Raw genomic sequence first — 27,516 nt, 5'->3', positions numbered from 1 at the left:
GCGCAGCGGCGGGCGCGCGCGGGAGCGAGGGATTCCCTCTGACGTCATTGCTAGGATACCAAACAAACACTCGGCCGCGCCGGCCGAGCTCCTTATATGGCTAATTGCGTCACAGGAACTCCGGGGAGGGCGGGGCGGGATCCCCTCCCGCGGAGACCCTCAGATCGCAGCCTTGGGGACCCCCGAGACCACCAGGGTCACCCTATGGGCAGGTGGAGGGTACACGAGGCCCTGGGGGGCGCCACAAGGGGCTTCGGTGGCGGAAAGGGAGAGTTCGGGAGGTTTGAGCATGGAGCCGCGGGTGACGCAAGCCGGGGGGGCGGGTCCGGAGGCATAAATTGAGCCCGGCAGCTCCAGGCTTCATTCATAAGACTGGAGCGGCTACGCCGGGGACACGCGGAGCCGGGGCTTGCAGGACTTGACTACTGGTGACTCTTCTTCTTCTTCTTCTTCTTGGCGGCCGTGAAAATTTTTATATATATATTATTTTTTAACTGGAGAGAAAGTTTTGTGGGTTTCTTTTTTGCAAGACTCCTTCTAGATCGTTCTTCTGTTTCGTCCCGAGGATAGACTTACTTTCTGTGGGCTTTTGGATCGCGCCCCTCTGCCCTCCCCCATTTCGTGGGACTCCTGGAAAGGAAGGAAGCAGCATCCGAAGCGCACGCTGACCGGCGGCACTGCGCGGCGGGACTCTGGGCGGGGAGCGATCCCCGCGTCGCCCGCCGTGAAATCGACGGAGCTTGGACTTTCAGGAGGTACAGCGGCGACCTGAAGGGGACCTGGGCGCTTGCAGAGGGGACTTGCATCGAAACTCGGGCAGTTCTCCGAGCCGGACGCGGAGCTCCCCCAAGCAGCGCACTTTGGGGACGTGTCCGGTCCACTCCGGACTCGCATCTCATCCCACTCGGCCATAGCCTTGGCTTCCCGGCGACCTCAGCGTGGTCACAGGGGCCCCCCTGTGCCCAGGGAAATGTTTCAAGCTTTCCCCGGAGACTACGACTCCGGCTCCCGGTGTAGCTCGTCACCCTCTGCCGAGTCTCAGTACCTGTCTTCGGTGGACTCCTTCGGCAGTCCACCCACCGCCGCCGCCTCCCAGGTAAGTCCTCGATCGCAAAGATGCTACTTTGGTGGTCATGGAAAAAATATTTCTTTAAGTCTAAAGTGTGGATTAAGCATTCTCTCAAATAGAGACGCGCCAAAAACCCAGGATCTGGGAAAGCAAGAGGCTTGGGTTGCACTTTGGTTTTTTTGTTGTTTGCAAATTGCAAGGAATGGAGAGATGTTTGCAACGGGTTGTGTTGTGCGAGGAGCGCGGGAAAGGAATGCAGTTGGGCAAGCGTTGGCGATGCCCGGTGCAAAGTATAAGCAGTGGCTAGCAGAAGCTGAGAACTTTCAGCTAAGCTCCGGCTCCCTAACCCGGAGCTAGGCAAGTAGGGGAAGAAAAACCAAAAAAAGAAAATCCCAGAGAAGCTTCCAGTAGCCTTCTCCGCTGCCTCCTCCTCCCAAGCGCGGACTGCAGGGCCCCCGTCGCCCGCCACCCGCAGGGAGTTCGGGCCTCGAACCCCGATCACGCTGCCTCCGCCTCCTGCGCGGAGACGTAACGGGGGACCCGTGCGTAAGGGCTGACGCGCTGGAATCCTCCGTCTGACGCGGGGCACGCACAGTGCGCGGCGCCCCCTCCGTCCGCCCCGCCCCTGACGTCCCGGGCACGTTCTATTTTGGAACGCCGAGGCCACGTTGCTAAGGGAGGGGGCAGCGCGGCTTCCTGATTGGCTGTCGCGGAGCGGGCTTTAGCCAATCAGCGTCTCCTTCCTATTTGTAGAGCGTAGCTCCCGTCCCTGCTTTTTGTGGTTCTTCCGTGCTGGGGGGTCTCCAAGAGGCAGAGCTAGGGGATTCTTGTCGTGATTGGGGCCACTCTGTGAACTCCTGGGTCTGCGATGGCCTTGTGGGGACCTGGTCCTTCTGCTCTCCGAAGCGCGAGGCTTCTGGCCGAGTGCTAGCGTCTCTAAGGGGGAACTGGAGGCCGTCACCCCCTCTCCAGGCGCACATATACGCGCTCCCGGCGCGCTGAACACCCGGTCCTTTCGAGGTGTCCAAACATTAGATGAGCTACCCCAAAGGGAGGCAGCCAGGTGGTCTCTAAAAGGTCCGCCTCCCCTTAGTTCCCAGGACTCTGATTGGCCAGGGATTCAGCCCTTCCCTCGCCACGCCCCCCCAGAGTAGTTAAGCCTCTAGGATTCCACTTGCCGGAGGGGGGTGGTGATGGACGCTTCTTGGGTTTGGGGACGCAGATCCTATGTCGCCCCCATCCCCTGCAAGACAGTTTGAAGGATCCTCACTCTCACTCTTCTCTACCTCTCTGTCCACTCAAACCTGTCACTTGTCAGTCTCCTTGGGGAAGAGACAGACATTCGGAAGGGATGCTCTCAACTCTTAGGCCAGTCCCCCAACACCGTTGGAGCTGGGATCTCCGCCCCTGCGGGAGCCCTCATACAGTGGGGGTGTGTTTGTGTGTGAGTGGAGAGGAAGGCTTGGGTTCAGGCCTCTCCCTCTCCCTCCCTCTGCGGTGGGGGTGGGGTGTTGTGACTGTGTGTGTATGTGTGTGTGTGTGTGTGTGGCTCCATCCCGGGAGGTTCTGTCACCAGGCTCTGTCCAGCCTCCTCTCCACCCCCCCACACACCTAAGAGTCACCAACCCGGGGTGTGATTCACCACCCGCTGCAACTGTGCAACCTTTCCCCGAGGAAGAAGGAGGAGGGAGAAGGCAGTTGAACAGAATCCTCTCATTAACCACTGCGTCACGGTGTAGTGGAAGGGTGGGTGTTGTGGCTTTTTGCCTGTGACACACACATCCACACCCGCTCACCCTGTGCTCACTCACAGGGGTCGGTGTGTGTTATGTGTGTTGGGCGTGTGTGTGTCGGTGGCTTTGTTTGTGTGTCTACGCCTGTGTGTGTATGTCTCACCCCGTAGGAGTGCGCCGGTCTCGGGGAAATGCCCGGCTCCTTCGTGCCAACGGTCACTGCAATCACGACCAGCCAGGACCTCCAGTGGCTCGTGCAACCCACCCTCATCTCTTCCATGGCCCAGTCCCAGGGGCAGCCACTGGCCTCCCAGCCTCCAGCTGTTGACCCTTATGACATGCCAGGAACCAGCTACTCAACCCCGGGCCTGAGTGCCTACAGCGCGGGTGGAGCAAGCGGAAGTGGCGGGCCTTCGACGAGTACAAGCACCAGTGGCCCTGGGCCTGCGCGCCCATCCAGAGCCAGGCCTAGAAGACCCCGAGAGGAGACGGTAAGGATGAGGCCTCGGGCCTTGTTGATCTGCAGGAGCCCAGGCATGTGGGCTCCGTTGGCAGAGTGCTTGCTAGCATGCATGAAGCCCTGGGTAGCTCCTCAGCACAGCATAAACCCGGAGTGCTTGTGCAGGCTGGTAGCCCCAGCTCTCCAGAGCTGGAGGCAGGGGGATCAGGACTTGGAGGCTAGCCTGTGCTACTTACTGAGTTTGAGTTCAGCCTGCATTGCAAAAAAAATTTTTTTTAATTATTTTTTTTAAAAAAAGTTGGCCTGGGGGTGAGGGAAGTAAGAGGAGTGACTGTAATTCTGTCACTATCAAGTTGGGGGTCCTCTGAGCCTCAAGGCTGAAGGGACATCATCGTCCTTCATCCCTGCCCCTGCGGAGTAGTGGTTGTTGTCGGGGCTTCTGGAGGAAAAGGAGTGTCGTCAGGGATGGTAGGAGTGCCCCCACATCTCACAGTCCTCATCTCCCTGACCCAGCTCACCCCGGAAGAAGAAGAGAAGAGAAGGGTGCGCAGAGAGCGGAACAAGCTGGCGGCAGCTAAGTGCAGAAACCGTCGGAGGGAGCTGACCGATCGACTCCAGGCGGTAAGGGGGACAGCTGGGGCGTCTCGAGGCTGTGCCGGGGTGGGGCCTCTTTACCTTGTCCTGACCGAGGATTCCCACTTAGGGCCTGGTGGAGTCGCTGTACACGCACGCGCAGACCCCTACCCGCTCACTTCCAGCTGCTCCCCACTTCCCCTGAATATGTCCCCACATATTTCTTCCTCTCAGCTCAAGAGGACAAGCTGGAGGAGACCATTCTGTTTGTCTTGGTTTAGGAATAATGCATTTTGCCGCGCAATGTCTCCATTTTCTTTTTTTTTTTTCTGAGACGGGGTCTCCCGGTGTAGCCCAGCATGCCGCCGCCCCCACCACGGCCCCCCATCCCCCACCCCCCCACAACTTGATAGCCTTCAGTCTCAGCCCCTGTGAGTGCTGAGATGACACACGGACCATCATCCTGGCTGGCTCGAAACTAAATTATTTTATGCTGCGTCAATTCCTTTCCTCCGGCCCCAGCCCACCCACAGTTCTCCAGAACTTGAGCTGGTGGCACCCACCAAAACCCCCTCCTTTCTTCCTTTTTCCTTAGTGTGAGGGCCCCCTCTCCTTTATCCTGCAGAGCATCCTCTTGCCCCTGGAAACCAGGGCACACCTCTGCTTTCCTCCTGGGAGGCTGAAGGAAAGGATGTGTGATAGAACCAAACTAAAAACAACACATAACCATTGTTTATTCGCATAACTAATTGCACTGTTTTTCTTTTTCTCTCTTTAAAAAAAATTATTTCATTATATTTATTTATTTGCTGACATTCGAGTGTGTGCCACATAGTGTGCCACAGCACACATATGGAGGTCAGAGGACAATTTCCAGAGTTGGTTCTCCCCTTCCAATTGCAGAGTGGGTCTCAGAAATCGAGCTCTATTTGTCAGGCTTGCTGGTGGCAATCGCCTTTGCTCACTGAGCCGTATTGCCGCCCCCTTCCTCCCCCTTTAAGGCTGAGTGCTCCTAAGTACAGGCTGGCCTCGAACAAACAGTCCTCCCCCTGCCCAATCATCTCTTGCTCAGCTGGGGAAACTGAGGCTCCAAGTTGCATTGTCTGCCAGGAGTCCCTCGCAGGGGACGTCCCCCTGAGCACAGAGTGAGCCATCCGGCCCTCTGCATAGGCAGCTGCCATGCGGGTGGGGCGGGCGGGCGGGCGAGCCGCTTTGTGTGGTCGCTGACCATCGTCCCCTCTTTCTCTCTCCTATGACCTGGCCCTGCTGGGCTCCATCAGGAAACGGATCAGCTGGAAGAGGAAAAGGCCGAGCTGGAGTCGGAGATCGCCGAGCTGCAAAAAGAGAAGGAACGCCTGGAGTTTGTCCTGGTGGCCCACAAACCGGGCTGCAAGATCCCCTACGAAGAGGGGCCGGGGCCAGGCCCGCTGGCCGAGGTGAGAGATTTGCCAGGGTCAACATCCGCTAAGGAAGACGGCTTCGGCTGGCTGCTGCCGCCCCCTCCACCACCGCCCCTGCCCTTCCAGACCAGCCGAGACGCACCCCCCAACCTGACGGCTTCTCTCTTTACACACAGTGAAGTTCAAGTCCTCGGCGACCCTTTCCCCGTTGTTAGCCCTACGTACACTTCCTCGTTTGTCCTGACCTGCCCGGAGGTCTCCGCATTCGCCGGCGCCCAACGCTCCAGCGGCAGCGAGCAGCCGTCCGACCCCCTGAACTCGCCCTCCCTTCTCGCTCTGTGAACTCTTTAGACAAACAAAACAAACAAACCCGCAAGGAACGAGGAGGAGGAAGAGGAGGAGAGGGGAAGGAGCGCTCGGGGGGTGTGTGCGGACCCCTTGACTCCTCCGTCTGACGGACGGCCACCCGCCTCTGCCCTCGGACAGGACGGACAGGACGGAAGGACCTCCTTTGTGTTTTGCGCTCCGTCTCTGGTGTCTGTGCCCCGGCGAGGCCGGAGAGCTGGTGACTTTGGGGACAGGGGGTGGGGCGGGGACGGACACCCCTCCTGCCAGACGTCTAATGGTCCTGTCACTTCAACCCGACTTCTGGGGAATAGATGGATGGGGGGTGGGGGGTGGGGTGGGATGTGACGCCCACTTTTGGCGTCTTGCTGCGTGAGTGAGGCTGGAGGGGGAAGGGGTGCTGGTGGGTGTGGGGTGCAGGGTGGGCTTGTGGACGAGCTGGCATGCACCCCCAGAGAGGCCCAACGAGGATCTGACAGCCCTGTCCTTCTCTTTCCCCCACCCACCCACCCACCCACCCACACTCCGGGGCGCAGGGTGACCAAGATAGCTCTCTTATGCTCCCTCGGGCCTTAACTGATTAACCCAACATTTCCAAGAGGTCACAACCTCACCTCCTCCGGGACGAATTGAGCCTCCCCCCGCCCCCCGACTGAGGGAAGTCGGTGCCTGCTTTGGGAGTCCGCTCACCCCACTTCCCCGATGATTCCAAAATGTGAACCCCTATCTGACTGTTCAGGCTTTTCCTCCTGGAAAAACTGGCTCGGGTTGGATCTCTTTCTCTCTCATCTGCTGCAGAGCCCCCCGCCCCAGCTCAGGCCCGAGCCCACCCCTGCGCAGTATTATGCCATGGCCCCCCTCGCCCCCACCCCCTCAGCCGCCCTTGGCCGTCCTCGTTGGGCCTTTCTGGTTTCAGGCAGCAGGGGGCGCTGCGACGCCCGTCTTGCTGGAGCGCTTTATACTGTGAATGAGCGGCCGGATTGCGGGGGGGCGGCGGGGCGGGATTGACCCCCCAACCCTCCAAAGCCTTCCCTGGGTCTCCCCTTCTTCCAGCTGCCTCCTTCCTCCCCTCGACAGGGAGTTAGACTCAGAGGAGGGACGGTGACGCACCCCTGCGGCCTTCTTGCGCAGGCCCCAGACATTTGCCCCCAAGGTCTCCCGCCTCCCCCAGCCTAGGACGCCAACTTCTCCCCACCCTGGGAGCCCCGCATCCTCTCACAGAGGTCGAGGCAGTTTCTAGAGAAGTTTTCAGGGCTGAGGCTTTGGCTCCCCTACCCCTGATATTTGAACCCCCACATATTTTTGGACTGGCGTACTTAAGAGGGGGCCGAGTTCCCACTGTCCCGCTCCATCCAATTCCTCCAGCCCCCAATATGGGTCCTGGCTCCTCCCTCCAGCTTTCACCTCGTGAGAATTCCACGAGTCAGATTTCTATTTTTTAATATTGGGGAGATGGGCCCTCTCCCCTGTGCTGCATGGAACACATTCCACACCCTGTCCTGGGTCCTCGGTTCCAACCCTAAGCCCCACCCAAGCTATTTATCCCTCCCCTGGTTCCCGAAAAGCCCTTATATCTATTATGTATAAATAAATATATTATATATGAGTGTGCGTGCGTGTGTGTGTGTGTGCGCGCGTGTGTGCGCGCGTGCGTGTGCGAGCTTCCTCGTTTGCAAGTGTGCTGTGGAGTTCGAAATCGCTTCTGGGAACTCGAGTCAGACTCTGGCTATCCCTTCGTAACTCACTGATTTGGTGTCCCAGCCCCTCTGGCTCTTGGAGACAGTCTTTTCTCAGTCTGTTTCGCTCTGACCACTTCCAACATGTCTCCTCTCTCACTGGCCCTGATCCTCCTTCCGTCTGTCGACTCCGGGTTTGTTGGGGACATGCAATTTTACTTTTGTGAGTAAGAGTGACTGGGTGGTAGATTTTTACGATCGGTATCGTTGAGAATCCTGGGTGGGAGTGTTTGAGCAGGAGAAGGGCCTGCCGCTGCCGACCACAATTCATTGACTCCGTAGCTGCCCACCCATGCTGTATTTGTGATTTTGTTGTTGTTTTGTATTTTGCACCTGACCCAGGGGGTGCTGGGGCAGTCTAGCACTGGGCAGCTCCCCTCCCCCCTTGGTTCTGCACTGTCGCCAATAAAAAAGCTTTAAAAAATGTATCCACGAGGTCAAAGTGTCTATTTCCCCTGGGCGCCCGTTACATGGCTTCCTTTCAGCAAGACGGGATGAATTTGGATTGCTGGGAAGCCTTCACAGGCATTTATTAGGGCCCTAACCAATCAGCCCACAGCCAGATGAAAGGAAAATGGATACTTGGGAGGACTTCCCAAGTGTCCAGGCTGTGTCACCTACTGGAAAAAAGTAAGGCTCAGAATGTCAGGTGTGAGGTCCGGACGTGGTCAAGGGTCTGGGAGATCTCATGACTGGGAAAGAATATATCCAGAACGTTGGCTGTCCAGTGATTTCAGCGAGAGCCAAAGGGGTGTGAGGCTGCGTGTGGTGGGGCACACGTGTAATCCCAGCCTTTGGGAGGTGGAGGCAAGAGGATCAAGAATTCAGGGTCAAGAAGATGGTAGGTATCAGATATTGGGGCACTGGGGGGATGTCACCGTGACAGGAGCAGCAGGCGTGGAGAGTGGGAGAGAACCCCAGGGAGCTTCTGCAGGCAATGACATGCTTAGAATACAGAGTTCCTTTGCTCTTTCGAACATCACGGGTTTTGAGCAGCCGAGGAGCCGGGCAGGATCAGTGTTAGGTGGACTCTTGTGTTCCCCAGACCGAGAGTGACTAGAAGAGAAAGGGACCCAGGACCGGAGAGAAAGGATCCAAGAGACAGGGAGGAGGCAGGACGCATGTCACTTCCTTAATAGAAAGTCCGGGAAGGAAAAATGCCCGGGGGAGGAGGTGCACCACCACTCGGGTGGTCTCAGAGTTCTGGTGACCTCAGAAAAGGGGAGGCACCAGCCTCGGTGCGCCCATCCTCGCTCTCTGTCAGCCCTGCCATCCGTGAGTGTGTCTCAAGGTCACCCTGGTCCGGTCTCCTTGTGATGCGGCTTTATACGCTCTACTTTTCTCTCGAGTTCATTAAACACGTATAATTGCCTGGTGCTGTCTTCTCCGCTGGCCGGGTTCCCGCAGGGGACCGGGGCTAAAGGTGTGATCACAACTGTTTGCCCATCACTGCTCCACTCCAGAGGCAGGGCGGGGCCAGAGTGAACAACCGAACAAATATGTGACTAATGCGTGCACGCGTGATTGAATGCATAAGCGAGCAAACAGCTGGATGAATAAACCATTGAAGGGGAGGCACCGAAGATAGACGGGCATAGCCTAGCACTGTAGAGACAGATTTAAATCCACGTTTGAGATGCATTGGATCCTTCCGGGAGGGACAAACGGTAACTACGACGGGAGGATAAACAAGAACAGAGATGCACAGAGACGTTTATCACATAAGAAAGTGGTTTTGCAGGGAGCAAAAATGGGATAGATACTCCCGCCCGAAAGGTGGAATTGAACCACTCTGTCGCTAAACAGCTACAGGTTTGAAGCCTGCACCCCAGACCACTGAGGATCATCCGGGCAGAAGCAGCTATTTTCGGACACGCATATAAAGGCCAAATATCAGGAATCTTAAAAGTTATGGTGATTATCCACGAGTTACCGGAAAGGACGAATTCTAATGTTTCTAATAGTATCCTCACATTTTATCGTGAATATATACTTTTTTTGCAACGCATGCCACGAATGACCCTAACGGCTAAAAATACGTAGCTCATTTGCATAGCGCCGTGCATTCTGGGAAGCAGCGCCTAAAGCGCCTACCTCCCCTGACTGTATAGGAACAGAACTTTTGCAAAGTGAAAAGTCAGCTTTATTTTTTGTCTTGTGTTTTTTGTTTTGTTTTGTTTTTAAAGTGAGAACTCTTCGTGCGGAACCCGGAGGCCCCTTCGAGGCAGAATTCGAGGGTTTTTTTTTTTTTGCGAGGGAGAAGCGAAGTTTCTCTTAGGGTCTGATGGCGCGCGGCCGCAGGGCGCCACCTGCTGTCCGTCGGCGGAACTGCAGGCATTTACGGCGCCGCGGACCGGCCGGTCCCCGCTGCGTTCCCATCCCGTTCTACGCGCGTGTGTTTGAGCCGGGGAAACTGAGGCACAGGCATGGATCGTATCATTAGCCCAGTTCCTGGCGCCCAACCCCCTAGGGGAAGTGAAACCTACGTCATTATAATTACGATATTCTTACCAGCACTGGTGTTGCCGTTTCCTTGAGACAAGTCTTTTTAGACAGGGTCTCCCTCCGTAGCGCAGGCTGGCCTGGAATTCACTAGGTAGCCCAGGCTGGCCTGGAATTCACTAGGTAGCCCAGGCTGGCCTGGCATTCACTAGGTAGCCCAGGCTGGCCTGGAATTCACTAGGTAGCCCAGGCTGGCCTGAACCTGGAAGCTACCGTCCTGGCTCGGCCTCCCGAGGGTGGGGATTGTTACCGGCGTGAGTCACACGTCCAGTTTAAACCTTCCAACGACTTCCGCCGTCCCGTTAGGACGGAGCCCTACAATCTAACCCCCTGCACCCCAAACCAGCCGCACCCCAGCCTGCTGGGCCTGGCTGAGGGGTGCCGGGCACGGCGCTCCCTCCTCGGGGCCTTTGCGATGCTGGTCTCCACCCCGCCGCCCAGCAAGGCCTGCTCCTCCGACTGCGGTCTGCATGGTGGGCACACCGCCCCCCTCTCCCCTGCACGCACAACCGGGTCACCTCGTGCTTCCCGCTCATTGCCTGACTGACAGCCCAGGTGAGGGCATGCGGGTCCCTAGAGCGGCGGCCCCCGGCCTTCCTGTCGCCGCCACCCTCTAGTGCAGTCCCTCGTGTCGCGCCGACCCCCAGCCATAAAACTGTTTTCGTCGCTGCTTCGTAGCGGTGATGTTGCCACCGTTGGGAATCGCAAGGGAGGGGTGCGGGAGGAGGGAAGGGAGGGGGACCTGTGGTTGGCGTGTAAAAGGAATAAAAAATTCCTTCCTTTTTAAAAAAAGATTTATTTATTATGTATACAGCATGTCCGCCTGCAGACCAGAAGAGGGCGCCAGATCCCATTACAGATGGTTGTGAGCCACCATGTGTGTGCTGGGAATTGAACCCGGGTCCTCTGGAAGAGCAGTCGGTGCTCCTAACCTCTGAGCCATCTCTCCGGCCCCTAAAAAAATTTCTTTTTTTTTTTTTTTTGGTTTTTCGAGACAGGGTTTCTCTGCATAGCTTTGCGCCTTTCCTGGAACTCACTTGGTAGCCCAGGCTGGCCTCGAACTCACAGAGATCCACCTGGCTCTGCCTCCCGAGTGCTGGGATTAAAGGCGTGCGCCACCACCGCCCGGCCTAAAAAAATTTCTTAATTAAAAAAAAGTGGATCGCAGTGGAAACAAATACCTGTGTTTTCCGATGGCGTCATGCGAACCCCGGGAGGAGGTGGGGTCGCGACCCACGGGTTGAGAACGGCCGTCCGTCCTAGAGGCGGCGTGAAGACGCCGGCAGGGGGCGCTCTCTGGCGGCTGCTTCAATTCCGAAACTGGTTTTGTGCCCCGGGTCGGGCTGCAGGAGTGGGTGGGGGTGCAGAGATAGACTTAGCGGGTGCAGAGATAGACTGAGCGGGTGCAGAGATAGACTGAGCGGGTGCAGAGACAGACTGAGCGGGTGCAGAGACAGACTGAGCGGGTGCAGAGACAGACTGAGCGGGTGCAGAGATAGACTGAGCGGGTGCAGAGATAGACTGAGCGGGTGCAGAGATAGACTGGGGGCTTTAGCGTTCCTGGACGACGGGTTAGACCCCCACCTCCCCACACTACGATATGAACACTGCGTGTTAGGAAAGACGTGAACGAACTCATCTTTAAAAGGCTTTGCTGAAGCACAGAGATCACCGGGCGGTGGTGGCGTGCGCTTGTAATCCCAGCTCTCGGGAGGCAGAGGCAGGAGGATCTCGGTGAGTTCGAGGTCAGCCTGGGCTACAGAGCGAGTTCCAGGACGGCCACGGCGGGTACATAGAGAAACCCTGTCTCGAGAAACTAAGAAAAAAAAAAAAAAAAGAAAAAAGGAAAGAAAGTGTATATATGTATATAATAAAGTATTTATTTATTTTGTTTTGTTTTTTTCCTCGAACTCAGACGTTTCCCTGCCTCCTGAGTGCTGGGATTAGGAGTGTGTGTACGCCACCACGGTCTGGCGTATGGATTCTTGTGGGTGCATGCACAAGACGGCGTGCAGTCGGCTCCCTCCTCCAGCATGTGGCCTGCAGGGTTGGAGGGTTCACCTTTACCCACTGGGCCAGCCACCTTTCCGTCATTTTGTGTGCATGTACTTGTGGTACTGGGAATGTGACCCATGCCTCTCCCTTGTTACGTAAGTGCCCTATGGTGGGGGGAAAAAAAAGAAAGGAAGGAAGGAAGGAAGAAAAAGAAAAGGAAAGAAAAGGAAAAAAAGGCTCAGCAGTTAAGAGCACTGGCTGCTCTTCCAAAGGAGCCCAGGTTCAATTCCCAGAACCCACATGGCAGCTCACAACCGTCTGTAACTCCAGTTCCAGGGGACCTGACACCCTCAGACATACATGCAGCCAAAACACCAATGCATATTAAAAATGAAACAGACACAGAAACAAAAAAAATCCAACAGTAAACTTTTTTTTTTCTCTTTCTTTCTGGTTTTTCAAGACAGGACTTCTCTGTGAAACAGCCCTGGCTGTCCTGGAACTCACTCTGTAGACCAGGCTGGTCTCGAACTCACAGAGATCCACCTAACCCTGCTTCCGGAGCGCTGGGATTAAAGGTGTGCGCCACCACTGCCCGGCCAGTAAGCTAAATTTTAAAAGTAGCACACAACTTGGCTGGAGATATAGATATTGCTGTTGTGGTGGGGTTTTTTGTTTGGTTTGGTTTTGATTTTTGTTTTGTTTTGTTTGTTTGTTTGTTTGTTTTTGGCATGGTTTGACCAAATATAGCCCTGGTTGGCCTATAATTCACTACCAAGACCAGGCTGGCCTCTGATTCACAGAGATTTACCTACTTCTGCCTCCTGGGTGCAGAGGACAATTTGGGGGAGTCAGTGCTCTCCTTCCATCTTGTGCATTCCAGGGATTGAACTCAGGTCCTCAGGCTTGGCAGCAAGCACCTTTAACCCTGAGCCCTCTCCCGGCCCCTCTCTTTGTTTCAGTAGCTAGCGCTGCATTGCACGGCATTCCTACCACACAACCTGTGTGTCTATAACCCCTCCTTGGCACCCCTGTATCTGTCTCCTATAATGGCAAACAGGGCAAGAGAAAAGTTACACAGTGATGAACAAGTCTTAACATTTCTGTGTTTGTCTTTACTGTGATCTATTTCTGACAAGCATTGCTGGCTGGCTTCCAAGGTGGCAAGTAACATTTTCTTTATAAAAGACACTTGTTCTATTTTATTCTACTTGTTCACGGTGCTGACGATGGAACTCAGGGCCCCTTGCAAGCTTGGCTAGCTCTTTAGCACTGAGCCACGCCCCAGCCCCTCACTGGGGGATTCTAGGCAGGGGCTCTACCACTGAGCCACAACCCAGCCCCTCACTGGGGGATTCTAGGCAGGGGCTCTACCACTGAGCCACAACCCAGTCCCTCACTGGGGGATTCTAGGCAGGGGCTCTACCACTGAGCCACACCCCAGCCCCTCACTGGGGGATTCTAGGCAGGGGCTCTACCACTGAGCCACACCCCAGTCCCTCACTGGGGGATTCTAGGCAGGGGCTCTACCACTGAGCCACACCCCCAGCCCCTCACTGGAGGATCCTAGGCAGGGGCTCTACCACTGAGCCACACCCCAGCCCCTCACTGGGGGATTCTACTACTGAGTTGTATACCTAGCCTTTGATCTTTTGTTTTTTAAATATGCATTGGTGTTTTGCCTGCATATATGTCTGTGTGAGGGTATCAGGTCCCCTAGAACTGGAGTTACAGACAGTTGTGAGCTGCCATGTGGGTGTTGGGAATTGAACCTGGGTCCTCCCGGAGAGCACCCAGTGCTCTTAACTGCTGAGCCATCTCTCCAGTCCCGTCTTTGATCTTTTGAGACGGTCTCGCTATAGCTCCGTTTGTCTTTGAACTGTGTAACTATCAGGGAACTCAGCACTGGCATTACAGATGTGTGCCACCATGTCTGGCCATCCACTGTGTTTTTCTGAGTCAGGCGGTGCTGGGTATTAAACAAGGGACCTGATACGTGCTCTGCAAGTGCTCTTCCGCTAAACCACATCCCTAGCATGAAGGATCTCACAAGGAAGTGAATGACATTTGGGAAACAATATCACTCTCGTAAACAACCAAGTAACCATAGACATTTCTAGATTGAGCATTTCTGCTGGGTCACACTTGGAAAATATACTTATTGTCATGATGTGCGTGTGTGTACACAAGACATAGCATGAATGTGGAGGTCAGAGGACAACCTCATGGAGACTGCTGTCTTCCAGGCTCTACTGTTACATTTTTGTGTGTTTTGCCCGCACGGATGTGTGCGTCTGTGCAGCACAGCGCCTGCAGTGCCTGCAGAGGCCAGAAGAGGGCATCAGATCCCGAGACTGGAGTTCAAGGTGGCTGTGAGCCACTGTGTGCAAAACCTTGGACCTTTGGGAGAGCATCTGGTGCGCTTAACTGCTGAGCCATCTCTCCAGCCTGGCATTTCTCTACCGTTCCGTCCATCCCCCAGATTCAACTCATACCACCACGCCTGTGTAGCAAGTACCTTTACCGGCTGGACTCTCTCACTGATCTGAAGTCTTTCCCCTTTCGTTTTTGAGACAGGGTCTGATGGTTACAGATTATAGACAGGGTTTGGTTGTAAACCAGGCTGACCTTGAACTCGCCGAGATCCACCTACCTCCGTCACGCCTCGCTTTTTATTTTTTCCCAAACATTTATTTAGTTATTTATCTGAACGCATCTGTGAGGGTGTACAAGAACAACTCGAAGGGGTCATTTCTGGTCTCTCACAGCACGGTGCCCGGAAATGGATCTCATTTGGAGGTCGGTGCGTCTCATCAGCCCCAATAATTAACTTTCTAGCTTTTATTTGGAAATTATTAAAATGACACTTCTTTGTTTATGGTGGGTGAGTGCGGTGATGCGATGGAGCAGACAGGAAAATAACAGGACAGTGGGGTCGGTTCTCTCTTTCTACCGTGGGGAATTCGACGATCCAATTCAGACCGTCAAGGCCTTTACTGGATGAGCCCCATCTTGCAGCCCCCCCCCCCCAATCATCTCTTTTTGTTGTTGTTTGTTTCGAGACAGGGTCTCTCCACATAGCCCTGGCTGTCCTGAAACTCACTGGGCAGACCAGGCTGGTCTCAAACTCCAAGATCCACCTGCCTCTGACTCCTGAGTGCTGCGATTTAAGGACTGCGCCACCATCTTTTAAAAATGTTTTTCAGTGTAGGAAGGTATAAGCGGAGGGGCCTTAAAGCACAGAAGGCCGTGGATTTTCCACAGGAGTCTTTATTACAGTGTAAATCCAAGCTCAGGGCTCGTCTGGACCCCATGCAAAGCCCCTCACGGCGCCTCCGGCGGCGGGTCACGGAAGTGCAGGACAGCGTCTGACTATTTCACTACAAGTCCCAGCAGGCTCCGCGGCCAAGGAGCCTGGCCTTTCCTGGACTCTTAGAGCAGAGCCTCTTAGGAAATGTAGTCCGGGTCGCTCAGGCACTTCCCACTGGGAAATGGCTCGGCCGAGTGGGAGAGGGTGTGGATGCACGGGAAGTGAAGGGGCAGGAGGGCAGCTGGGGGGTGGGCAGGCGTCCCTCGAGCAGAGACACCCCTCTCATTCGCCTTTGGTTTTGGATCCGGAGACTACAGATGCTGCCGGGGTCCCGGTCCCCGGGATTTTAGCTCGGATCCTGAGGGAGCAAAATTAGGGGCCATGAGGCGTGACAAGAGATGGAGAAGGTGCGCAAGGCTGGCTTAACACTCGAAGCTGCCCTGTCCTCCGCCTGATGACCTGCTTTGAGAAAGGGACAACGTGCTCTGGGAGATTTGGGGGTAGGAAGTGTAGTGGGCGTGGGGGGGGGGCGGACAGGACGACACGAAAGAAAAACCCGCAAACAGCAATATCCCAGGCTCCATCCCCCTCCCTGTCGTCATCTCGTGAACTTACTTAGCTTTGATGTGACTCAACTGATTGGTCACCAACCCCACATACTGGTCGATCTGGGCCTGGGGAGACCAAAGAGACGACAAGGGGTTCTGGGTAACTGACGTGGGATGCTGCCTCCAGCTCCCACATCCCCAAATCAGAAGAGGGTGTGGGGCCCACCGCTCCAGCTTCCACTGCGAGAACCATAACTGGCCCTTCTGCCTTTGTGTCTCATGTAGCCCAGGTTGGCCTCAAACTTACAAAGTACCTGAGGCTGGCCTTGAACTCCTGGTCTTTCTGTGTCTAGCTCCCAAGTGCTGGGATTACAGGTCTGGTTTTATACACTGCTAGAGATCAAACCTGAGGCTTCATGCATGCTAGGCAAGGACTACTGATTGAGCTGCATCCTCCGCCTGTGTTTTAGTTTTACAGACAGGGCTTTGCAACACAGCCCTAACTAGCCTTGAACATACAGGCATCCCCCTGCCTCAGCCTCCTGGGTCCTCAGATTGTTCACTTTTTTGGTGGCACTGGCCTTGAACCCACGGCCTTCACTGTCTAGACCTGTGGTTCCCAACCCTCCTAACGCTGCGACCCTTCCATACAGGTTGTTGTGGTGACCCCCAACCATAAAAGTATTTTCGTTGCCACTTCATAGCTGTAATTTTTGCTACCGTTATGAATCATAGTGTGAATGTCTGTGTTTCCCGATGGTCTCAGGCGACCACCGTGAAAGGGTCACTGAACTTCCCCGAGGGTTTCGACCCCCGCGTTGAGAACCGCTGGTCTAGAGCCTTTGGCACCGGAAGTGTCTCATACGTGCCCCAGTCCCTCACTGGTAGAGTCTAAGCAACTGATCTTGAACCCATACCATCCTCTGTCCCCACTCTCCCGAGTCTGCCTGCCTGCGTCACACCACCCGTTTTCGGCTTCCATGCCGACATGGAGAGCTTGCCACACTCACCTGGTGTTGTCTGTACAGAAGGGGGACGGTGAACAAAGCACACACTCCTACAGACACAGAACGGGAGGGGGGTCAGGTCCTCCCAGCAGAGGGACCCTATCCCTCACCAGACCTCAGCAACCCGCTTCCCCACGCCTTCCCCCCCCCCCTTCCCAGCTCACCCAGGATGACCAGAGTCAAGCCGTTGAAGATGGCTCCCACGAAGGTCAGGATGTAGAAGAGAAGAGCCAGCTGCGGGGTGAACGTCAGGCGTCAGAAAGACCTACGGGCTGTGTGAACCCTGCCCCCCAGGATGGGTGCAGAGGAGAGAGCTGACAGGCCAGGGGCAGTTTGGGGGTGGGGGTGGGGGGGTACCTTGAGCGAATCCACCAGATCTTCCACCAGGAAGAAATGCCGCAGCTGCGTGGCCGTGGAGACCACGTGGGAGGCAATCTGCTGGGACAGACGTTCTGTCTGCTCCCGGGTCAGGGTCAGGTCCATGTCCAGGTAGGCCCTGATGGGATCAAGGAGTGTGGTGTGACTCGGTGTGTATGGGTGGGGTGGGGTGGGGTGGGGTGAGCTCAGGCTTGGCCAGGTGGCTCTGACAAGGGTGAGAATGGGGTGTTTGGTGGAGGAGGAGATTTCGTGTCGAGGACGCTGGTAGCAAGGGCTAGGGGTCAAGTTTAGGGTTGGGAAAGGTAATCAAGGACACAGGAAGGAGAGAGGATGAGGACAGGCCATGTGTGAGCTGAGGTCAAGGGTCACAGTGGACGGCGCGCTGGGGGGGGGCCGGGAGCTCTCACTGGAAAGGGTTGGCGCCGTCGCCCCGGTGCACGGCCTGCAGCACTTTGCGGTAAACCCTGAGAGAGATGGTGGCGCAGAGACCCAGGAGGGCCAGGTGGGCAGCCACGGAGACGATGCTAAAGTGCAGGAGGCAGAGGAGGGAGGCCATGAGGCCCGTGAAGACGGCTCCAGACGTCCTGGTGTCCTTCCAGTACAGCAGGTCTGCCACTGTGGAGAAGAGACAGCGGTTGGGGCTGGGCTGGAACCTGGCTGACCTCGTCTTTGTTGTCTTGAAGAGACAAGGTTTTCGCCGGGAAGTGAAGGCGGACTTCAAACTCTGCAGTCCTGGCTGGTCTTGAACTCGTGATTTTTCTAATTCATCCTTTCTTTTTCTTAGACTGGGTCTCACTTTGCAGCCCAGGCTGGCCTCAAACTCAAGGCAATCCTCCTGCCTCTACCTCCTGAGTGCTGAGAATCAAACTTAGGGCTTCATGCCTGCTAGGCAAGCACACCACCAACTGAGCTACATTCCCTGACCAACCTCATTCATTCATTCATTCATTCACTCATCCATCTATCCATTTATTTATTTATTTATTGGAGGCAGGCTCTCACTATGCAGCTCTAGCTGTCTTGGAATTTGCTACATAGTCCAGGCTGGCCTTGAACTCACAGAGATTCACTTGCCTCTGCCTCCCAAGTGTTGAAATTAAAGCTATGTGCCAGCATGCCTGGCTCTGGATTAAACGGCCACAGAATACTCTACAGTGACATTCTTCATTTTATTCAACTCTGAACTCAGTGTGGGGGTCACTCACTTTGTACCCCTTCCCCTTGACACAGCTGTGTGGCAAGAGGCCCCTTTCTACGGATATTCTCTCCTCCGCATGGGTCTATTTCTGAGATACACTCCCAGGTTGGAGATCACTTGGGTGGGCCTAGTCCCTATATTTACTTACTTACTTACTTATTTTTGGTTTTTCGAGACAAGGTTTCTCTGTGTAGCCCCGGTTGTCCTGGAACTGAACTCACTCTGTAGACCAGGCTGGTCTGGAACTCGTAAAGATCTACCTGCCTCTGCCTCCTTAAAGGCGTGGGCCACCACAGCCCAGCATGTTCCTTTTTTTTAATGGTACAAATTTTGTCAAACTGCTCAAGAGGAAGACGAACAATTTTGTTGCTGTTGGTGGTATTGAGTTTGCTATGTAGACTGGCCTGGGACTTACAGCCATCCTCCTGCCTCTGCCTCCCAAGTGCTGGGATGACAGGGGTGAGCGAGCCACCATGCCTAGTTACCAAAACATTTTTTGTTTGTTTGTTTGGTTTTGGGTTTTTTTTGAGACAGGGTTTCTCTGTGTAGTTTTGGTGCCTGTCCTCGATCTGTAGACCAGGCTGGTCTTGAACTCACAGAGATCCGCCTGCCTCTGCTTCCCAAGTGCTGGGATTAAAGGCGCGTGCAAGTGAATCTCTGTGAGTTCAAGGCCAGCCTGGACTATATAGCAAATTCCAAGACAGCCACCGCCCGGCACCAAAACATTTTTTAAGGTCCTAAGTGTATGGTTACACCACCTGATATTCTGAATCCTGAACACCAACTACTGACCCCTCCCAGCGAGGTCAGCCCACTTCCCACGCTAGGCCGGGGCCCCTGGCTGGTGACCTGCAGCCTTCGGGGGACCATCCCACCCACCTGAACCTCTCCAGCCCTCTCACGAAGCACACCCATCTGAGCCCCCAACTTTGATTTCAGAATCCTCCTCTTTCCTTCCCGCTGATCCGCAGGTGCCCCCACCCTTACAGCTGTCCAAACGACCCAGTCCACCGGCCAGGCGCTGGGCTCTTCCCTCTCCAGAGCCTGACCTCACTCCCAAACACTAACGAGGAGCCCCTGCCCCCAGCCGGTCTCCCCAGCCGGGGACCCGGGGTGGGGGAGGGGCCGGGTCGCCTGAGGCGGGGCTAAGTTTAGGCACGCTGGGGGGGAGGGGGCCTCCCGCAGCTGTGCTGGCACATCCAGCCCCGGAGTGACAGCGCAGGAGCCAGGACACAAGGCTGGGGGAGGGGAGGGAACCTCCCTGCTCCCGGGCCCCAAAGTCGGGCCTGAAGAGGGGACCCCATGTTCCCTCCACGTCCCCCCAAGACGCCCCCTGATCCGCCGCCCCAGCCCCACCCCGCAGGCGTCTCTGACAAACACCCTGGAGGCATCCATGCCCCAGATCGCAGGGAGGAAAGACGAGTCTGAACCCCCTTTGCTCTGCTCCGGGACCCCAGTTCCAGGCCGCCCCGCAAGCCCACCTTGACTCCCCATCTCGGCTCCGGAGAGCGGCTGCGGACGCCCGGCTTCTGGGGATTTCGCCCACTTCAGTGGGACCCGAGGCAAAGAGCAGAGGGGAAGGGCCCCTTTGTAACCAACCAATGGCTATCCAGAGAGGTGGCGACAGTTCCCAAATTGGAACTTTGTAAACAGACAAGGAGTCCGTCTTTAACCAACAGCCAGCGGTTCCTGGAGGCCCAGGCTTTTTAAAACCAAGGCCGAGTCTATTTACTAAGACCGACGGACACAGGGAAAAGTAGAACGTTTGTTCTTCTGCTTCTTTTTTGTTTGTTTGTTTTGTTTTTCCAGACAGGTTGTTTTGTTTTTGAGACAAGGTCTTCTTGTGAAGTCGGGGCTGGCCTGGAACTCACCGAAATGCACCTGCCTCTGCCTCCAGGGTGCTGGGATCAAAGGTGTGCATTCCTCATCATGCCTAGCCTGGGTGAAAGTTTTTAGCTTAGTTTTGCTTAATTTTTTCCATTTTATTTTATATGTGCATTGGTGTTTTGCCTGCATGTATGTCTGTGTGAAGATGGTAGAGCCTAGAACTGGAGTTACAGACAGGTGTGAGCTGCCGTGTGGATATGGAATTGATCCTGGGTCCTTTGGAAGGGAAGTCATTGTCTTTTTAAACCCCTTGATTTTGTTTTTTAACACAGTTCTCGTGTAGCCCAGGTGCTGAACACGCCCCCCCCCCCCCTGTTTGTTTTGAGACGGGTTTCTCTGCATAGCCTTGGCTTTCCTGGAACTCACTCTGTAGACCAGGCTGGATCACAGCGATCCACCTGCCTCTGCCTCTTAAGTGCTGGGATTAAAGGTGTCCCCACCACCACCTGGCTGGCCTTGAACTCTTCATCTTCCTTATCTCAGCCTCCCCAAGTGCTTAGACTAAAATCCTGAGTCACAGCCACAATGAACTTAAACAGAACTTGCTATGTAGCCAAGGCTGAACTTGAAGTTATGATCTTCCCATCTCGGCTTCCCAAGTCCTGGGAGTACAGGTGTGTACCACTATACTTGGCAAGAGGAAATCCGTTTCATATTTTATAGATCTGTGTGTGAGTATGCCCACATGAGTGCAGGTAACAAAAGAGGCCAGAAGAGGGGTCAGATCCCCGGAGCTGGAGTTCCAGGCAGCTGGGTACCACAATCCTGCTCTCTGCAAGAAAAGCAAGTGCTCGGAACAGCTGATCCATCTCTTTAGCCCAAGAGTAAAGTTTTTATGAAGGCCCTGGGTGTGTGTTGGTTGGCATGGCTCAGCACATGAAAGAACTTGCAATGCAAGCCTAATGTCCTGCGTCAGACCCCCAGGACCCAGCGAAAGCGCTGGATTGGGTGGTGAGCATCCGCAGTCCCACGACTTCTATGATGAGGCGGGAGGCTGAAACAGGGGAATTGCTGGGACTCTCTCAGCCACTGAGCCTGGAGGAGGCAGCGTGGCAATAGAAATGAGAGACTCTGCCTCGGATCTCTGTGGGTTCGAGTCCAGCCTAGCCTATGCAGTGAGTTTCAGGACCGCCAGGGCTACACAGTGAGACCCTGTCTTAAGCCCACCCCTCACCCCAGAGACTCCACCTCTACAAGGTGAAAGGTGGAGATGGAGTCCTTGCAGCTTTCCTGAGAGGGGCTGGAGAGATGCTCAGTGGGAGCCACCCAGTGCTCTTGCAGAAGACCTGGGTTCAGTTTCCAGCGCCCACAGGGTAGCTCACAGCCACCCTAGCTCCAGTGACAGAGGATGTGACTCCCTCTTCTGAACTCCACATGGTGCATAGATGCAGGCAAAACATTTATACACCTAAAATAAATAACACTAGGTAGTTTAACCCTACGCCTTTAATCCCAGCACTCAGGAGGCAGAGGGAGGTGGATCTCTGTGAGTTCAAGGCCAGCCTGGTCTACAGAGCAAATTCCTGGACAGCCAGAGCTACACAGAGAAATCCACCCTGTCTTGAAAAACCAGAAAAGAAAAAGAAAGAACCAATGGGAGCAGGGTCCCGTGGCTGCAGGCCCATGACCCCAGCTGAGGCTGAGGCAGGTGGATGGAGTTCAAGGCCAGTGTGGAGGAGGCCCTGGGGTTAGTTACCAATGTGCAAGTGCGTTGTTGGGGAGAACCCCCAAACCACACACCCTTAGGTAAAGGGGATCGGGGGTACTCCCTTCTCCATGTTCTTGGGTCCTGTGCCGAGCTGGCCCTGTTACACTTCAGTGACAATCTCCCCACCTCTGTCTAGCTGAACGTGGTCCTCTGCAGCCAAGAGGAGCCTTTGGATCACAAACCTCTTACCTAGAAGGAGCGGCCCCAATGTGGATTCTGATTGGTCTGTGCTATCGAGGCACTGTGCCGTGATTGGCTCCTGCTCCAGCAGCCGCCCATGCTCTCCCTCCTCATTCAGCAGAGGCTCATCGGGACCGGAGTTCGAATCTTGAGATCTTGGTGGGGATGGGGTATGAGCCTGGGGTGTCCCGGAGCTGGGGCTAGGCTGAGGCGTCAGGATCTCAAGTTGTGAACGTAGAGCCTGAGCAAGTCGGAGCTCCAGGTTCGTCTCTGGAGTCAGAGAGAGAGGAAAGCCATGAGCTGTCTTCTTGCAAGTATCTTGGTGTGCCACATACCCTCCGCGCACCTCTGAGATCTCACCTTCCTTAGCCTCGGTGGCCTCCAATCCATCAGGCTCCTCGTTTTCCAGTGGGGTGGAGCTGCTGGTGGCCGAATCCTCCCCGGATCCCGCACTCCGGGCAGCCCAGCCCAGCTGGTCCAACCGCAGCCTCAGGTCCTCCAGCGGGTGCTCAGCTGGAGGCACGGTGTCGGGGTCACCTCGGCGCCCCGGCTCTGGGGACTGGCTCAGGCTAGGGATGCTCTCCAAGCTGTCACCCAGGCCGGGCTGTGGGGGCGGGTCTCGTGGTTCTGAGACTGACCGTCCCTGGGGCCGGGGGCGACGGGCAACTGAGTCCCTACGGCCCCCAGAGCCCACTACGCCGTCGAAGGCAATGTACGAAAAGGTCAGCTCCCTTGGGGTACCCCAGTCCTGCGATGTGGTCTCCTCCTCGTCGTCCTCTGAGAATTCCCGGGCTGTGTGTAGCTCCCGAAAATCCGAGTCGTCATTCCCTCCTGCAGTGGGGGAAGGGTCCTCAGCCTCTCCAAACCACCCAGCCGCGAAGCCCCTCCACGTCCCCGCACTCCACTTACCTTCCGTGGAATCGGGGGTAGAAGAGGCTGTAGACGGAGCTTCTTCTGCAATGAGAAAGAAAGAAAGATTCTAGAGGCCCAGACTGTCTGGATCACAGGCATGAGCTGTCATGGCCCTGCAGGTGCATGCCGCCAACCCTGACAACCTGACTCTCTAAAGTTGACCTCTGACCTCCATACACAGGACCCAGGACCTGTGGAGCACACACACCCCCATACACACACACACAAAACTGTGGTGCATGTCTTTAATCGGAGGCAAAGGCAGGCAGATCTCTGTGAGTTCGAGGCCAGCCTGGTCTACAAAGAGGGTTCCAGGACAGCCAGGGCTACACAGAGAAACCCTGTCTCAAAAAAAGGAAAGAGAGAAAAAAAAGTTATTCATGGAAGTGCACCAGGGCTGAAGGCCTGGATGGCTGGAATGAAAAGAATCTTAGAACATTTGAACCGGAGGACATTTTGCATTCTGTGTACAGACTGTAAAACTGGGGGGACATTGACGTCAAAATCTCAGAGCTGCAGGCCTGATGGCCCAGGCTTGGACTCCCAACTGCTGGAGATTGAAGTAGGAGGAACCCAAGTTCAAGGCCTGCCTGAGCAAGTTAGCAAGATTGTTTCAAAATAAAAGGCAACAGCCAGGATTGTTACACAGAGAAACCTTGTTTCGAAAGTCCAATAGATAGATAGATAGAAAGACAGACAGATAAAGAGGGCGGGGGGTGCTCAGGGGTAGATCACTTACCAGCAAGCCAGAAGCCCTAGATTCAGTCAGTCCATATGGGGGAGGGGGATGATGGCATGGAGGAAGGGGAAGGGGAAGAAGAGGAGGGGAAGAGGAAAAAGAGAAAGATGAGGGGAGGGGCTGGAGCGATGTCTGTCTCACTTGCTCCTGCAGAGGACCGGCATGCACAGAATGGCTCACAATCCGCTGTAGCACTAGTTCTAAAGATCAGGTGCCCCCTTCTGGCATCAGAGGGCACTGCATGCATGTGGTGCACAGACACATATGAAGGCAAAACATCGTACATATATAAAATAAAAATAGGCCTTTAATCCCAGCACTCGGGAGGCAGAGGCAGGTGGCTGTCTGTGAGTTCAAGGCCAGCCTGGTCTACAGAGTGAGTTCCAGGACAGCCAGAGCTGTTACACTGAGGAACACTATAAATAAATAAATAAATAAATAAATAAATAAATAAATAAATAAATAAATAAAGTAAAATAATAAAAATTATGGGCTTGGAGAGATAGCTCAGTGGTTAGGAGCACTGGCTGCTCTTCCAGACATCTTGAGTTCAATTCCCAGCAACCACACGGTGGTTCACAACCATCTACAATGGGATCTGATGCCTTCTTCGGGCGTTCAGGTGTACATGAAGCTAGAGCCCTCACATATATAAAATAAATAAATCTTAAAAAATAATACAAATAAAAATTAATTAAAGACACAGAAGAGGAAGAGGATGATGGGAGGAACACAGCAGAGAAGTCTTAGAGGTTCTGAAATACGGTCAAGGATGCTCACTCACAGTGCACAAAACCCCAGCTTCGACCCCCAGCATCAAATAATCAGAAGGTGATCTCAACTCAGGAGGGAGGTGGAGGCAGGAGGACCAGAAGCTCATCGTTAACCTCAGACGGCTACATATACCACATATGCAGTCCCAGCCCTGCCTGGGCTACAGGAAGCTTATACCACAGTCTTCAAAGTGGGAGCCTTGGAAAGTTTCAGTTCATCCATTCATTCGACAATCATTCACTAAGAACACCTTATGTGGCAGGCACTGTTCTAGGCCTCAGAGGGGCATGCTATGAACAAATCAGAAACTCCTGACTTCATTAAGTTACGCCCCGTGGAAGAGTCCAAAAGACATCGAGCCAGACAAGGTAAAAGGAGGTCGAGTGCTGCTTGATACATGATAATCTTCAAGGCTTTTCTGATGGCATCAGACCTCAGCCCCGAAGGAAGTGAAGTCACGCAGATGCCTAGGGAGCAGCCTGCCGGACCGAGGGGAAGGTCAGCGCAAAGCCCCCGGGGTAGGCACTGTGATTAGAAGAGGAATAGAGGGTTGTAAAGGTGTGAGTGGAGGAGAGCGGGGCTGCGGACAGGCCTTCAGGGTCTCCCCCGTGTAATTTCAGCTAAAGACGAGATCCTTGGACGCTGGGGAGGAGGGGCGCGAAAAACTAAAAATGTCCAAATCACCCATTCTCAGAACTTAGGCATCTGGATACCCAAGACGTACAAGTGGCTAGATCTGCTAGCGTCGGCATCCCCAGCTGTCAGAACCACCCTGTGTGGGACGCAGGATGGTAAACACCGACTGCCAGAGCCGATGGCTCTGAGTTGAGCAGGATCAGACGAGGGGCTTGGAATCGGGAAGCCAGCCCCTCAGAGCTAGCTTGGGGACTCTGCGCACAGGAGAACCTCGAAGCCTTCGAAAATCGAAACCAGACCCCCTGCCCCCACCTCATCTCCTCATCTAGGCAACCAGGAGGCCTGCAGAGGAGCGGGGTCTTCAGCAGGGTTACTACTGAGTGGAAAAGCCCGCTAAAGACTCAGTAGTCTTGGCACCGACCCAACGATGGTGTTTTTTGGGGACAGGAGGTCGGACATGCAGGGTGGCATGAGGAGTGCCTTTTGGGCAGATCATGAGGGTGAGATGTGCAAACGGATCAGAGGAGGGGAGTCGGATCCTTCCTTCCATCCTGACTCAACCCGTCAGCTGCGGCCAGCACCAGGGCTAGGGACAGCTCCCCTCGCGCCTGCTCCTTCTCAGGCTGGGCGGGGCGACCCAATCCCGCGCCCCGGGCACCCCCCAACACGCGATCTCCGTGACCCCCCACCTCCGCCCCATTGCACCGGGTCCTCCGGGTCAGGATGTCCCAGTTGCCGCCAAAGCGCCACTGGGGGGGAGGGGAGGGATTCCTTTGTCTCCTTCGGCTCCTTCCCCTCAGCCCGGCTCTAGCTCGAGCCCGCGGCGCGCGCGGAAGATGGAGACCCAAGGAGGACCCCACGCGGGTTTCTGCGCCCCACACCAGGCCGGAGCCTCTCCATACTCACTGCAGTGGGCGAAGACCGGCAGGACCTGCCCCATGGCCCCCCTCGGGCCTGCATCGGGACCCCCGCCCACTCCGGCCGCGCCGCCCTGGGCCTGGGGCCACGGGCGCTCATCTCCGCCGCGTCCACGACGCCGCCGCCATCCTCCTCGGCTGCTTTAGCAGCTGCCGCCGCCGCCGCCGCCGCCACCGCCGCCGCCGCCGCCCTCTGCTCCGCACGGCGCGGGAGGGCGGGGCCGCGGAGGAGCAGGCACTGCAGCGCGGGGCCCGTGGGCGGGGCCCGGGGCGGAGGGGCGGGGCTTGAGGGCACTGAGGGCGGGGCCACCGTGATAAAGGGAGGGGTCTGGACCTCGGGGGCGCGGCCTTTAGAGGAGTGGGGCGGGGCTTGAGAGGAATGAGGTGCTGGAGTGAGTGGCCAGAGAGGACGCAGGCGTGGATCTGAGTGGGTTGGGGGCAGATCTAGGGACGATGGCATTGGGAGAGGGTAGAAGATGACGTTCTTGGGTAGAGTCCGAGCCTCGACTTGCAAATGGCGTGGGAAATGGGGGAGGGGAAAATACTCAAAACTTATTCTTACACGTGTGTGTGTGTGTGTGTGTGTGTGTGTGTGTGTGTGTGTGTGTGCGCGCGCGCGCGCGCGCCATGGAGCATGCATGCAAGTCAGTCTCCTCCACTCACAGGTTCGTACCCAGTAAGCTTATTCTCACAGTCTCAAAGTAGGAGCCTTGGGAAGTTTCATTTCATTTCATTTCTTATAACCATCCTCTACTGAGCACGTGTTGTGGGGCAGGCACTATTCTAGGCCCCAGATGGATATGGTATAAATAAATTAAACAAAACTATTCTATCCCGACTCTACCACTAGTCAGCCCCTCTTCTGGGCAGCTTCTGTCAGTCCTGGGGCTCCTTCTGCCATGTGGGTTTCAGGGATTGAAGTCAGGTCATCAGGCAAGGGCCTTTTACTGCGCTGAGCCTTCTTGCCCACCCCAAAGCACTATAAAAATTTTGAGGCACAGAGGGGAGCTTAGACATGCGTGCAATGGCATAGAATGACTTAATAGATGGGATCTCAGCTAGAGATGTGGTCTGGAGAGGACAGAAAGGACAAGTGAGAGGAAGCTCACCTCGGTAAAATGACACAAGTGAGAAGGAGACAGGACAGCTTTGCTTTGTTTATTTGGTTGTTTGGGGGTTTTTTTTGGGGGGGGGAGGACGGGACAGTGGGGAGGGGGTGAGGGAAGAAAGGATTTCTCCGTGTAGCCCTGACTGTCCTAGAATTCACTCTGTAGACCAGGCTGACCTCAAACTCCCAAAGATCTGCCTGCCTCTGCCTCCTAAGTGCTGGAATTAAAGGCATGCACCGACATTTTTTTTAAAGGTATTGTTACTATAGTTAGTTTTGGTTTTTTTTGGGGGGGGGCGGGGTAGGGGGTAACAAGGCCTGATGCAGCCTAAAATGATCTTGAACTCCTGATCCTCCTGCCTCTACCTCCCAAGTGCTGGAGTTACAAGTCTGTAATACCA

The 27,516-nt window shown here is 55.3% G+C and overlaps 2 protein-coding genes and 1 non-coding gene across 5 annotated transcripts; 1 reads left to right on the top strand and 2 right to left on the bottom strand.

Annotated features, from left to right (window-relative positions):
* Positions 1–96: 96 nt before the first annotated feature.
* Fosb (FosB proto-oncogene, AP-1 transcription factor subunit) lies at positions 97–7,744 on the top strand. Of its 2 annotated transcripts, XM_042272222.2 has the most exons (5): positions 531–1,096; positions 2,973–3,293; positions 3,776–3,883; positions 5,116–5,271; positions 5,412–7,744. In XM_042272222.2, the coding sequence occupies exons 1-5, from the start codon at positions 971–973 to the stop codon at positions 5,412–5,414; spliced, it is 714 nt and encodes a 237-aa protein (XP_042128156.1). In that variant the 5' UTR covers positions 531–970; the 3' UTR covers positions 5,415–7,744. The 2 variants fall into 2 exon arrangements, with proteins under 2 accessions (XP_006993814.1, XP_042128156.1); XM_006993752.4 differs by having other exon boundaries at positions 97–1,096; positions 5,116–7,744.
* Positions 7,745–9,082: 1,338 nt separating this feature from the next.
* Trnastop-uca (transfer RNA opal suppressor (anticodon UCA)) lies at positions 9,083–9,169 on the bottom strand. The gene has a single exon. It is a non-coding gene; the product is annotated as a tRNA-Sec (tRNA).
* A 5,896-nt stretch (positions 9,170–15,065) lies between these two features.
* Rtn2 (reticulon 2) lies at positions 15,066–26,188 on the bottom strand. Of its 2 annotated transcripts, XM_015987263.3 has the most exons (10): positions 25,997–26,188; positions 22,939–22,983; positions 22,390–22,860; positions 22,039–22,299; positions 17,464–17,671; positions 17,036–17,174; positions 16,843–16,912; positions 16,682–16,728; positions 15,739–15,797; positions 15,066–15,481 (listed from the first exon to the last, which is right to left on the bottom strand). In XM_015987263.3, exons 1-10 carry the CDS (start codon positions 26,028–26,030, stop codon positions 15,406–15,408), a joined length of 1,410 nt encoding a protein of 469 aa, XP_015842749.1. In that variant the 5' UTR covers positions 26,031–26,188; the 3' UTR covers positions 15,066–15,405. The 2 variants fall into 2 exon arrangements, with proteins under 2 accessions (XP_015842749.1, XP_015842750.1); XM_015987264.3 differs by lacking the exons at positions 22,039–22,299; positions 22,390–22,860; positions 22,939–22,983; positions 25,997–26,188 and adding an exon at positions 19,736–19,873.
* Between the last annotated feature and the right edge of the window lie 1,328 nt (positions 26,189–27,516).

This window comes from Peromyscus maniculatus, chromosome 1 (genome assembly GCF_049852395.1).
Source record: "Peromyscus maniculatus bairdii isolate BWxNUB_F1_BW_parent chromosome 1, HU_Pman_BW_mat_3.1, whole genome shotgun sequence".
NCBI lineage: Eukaryota > Metazoa > Chordata > Mammalia > Rodentia > Cricetidae > Peromyscus > Peromyscus maniculatus.
This window is presented reverse-complemented; position numbering and strand designations above follow the sequence as displayed.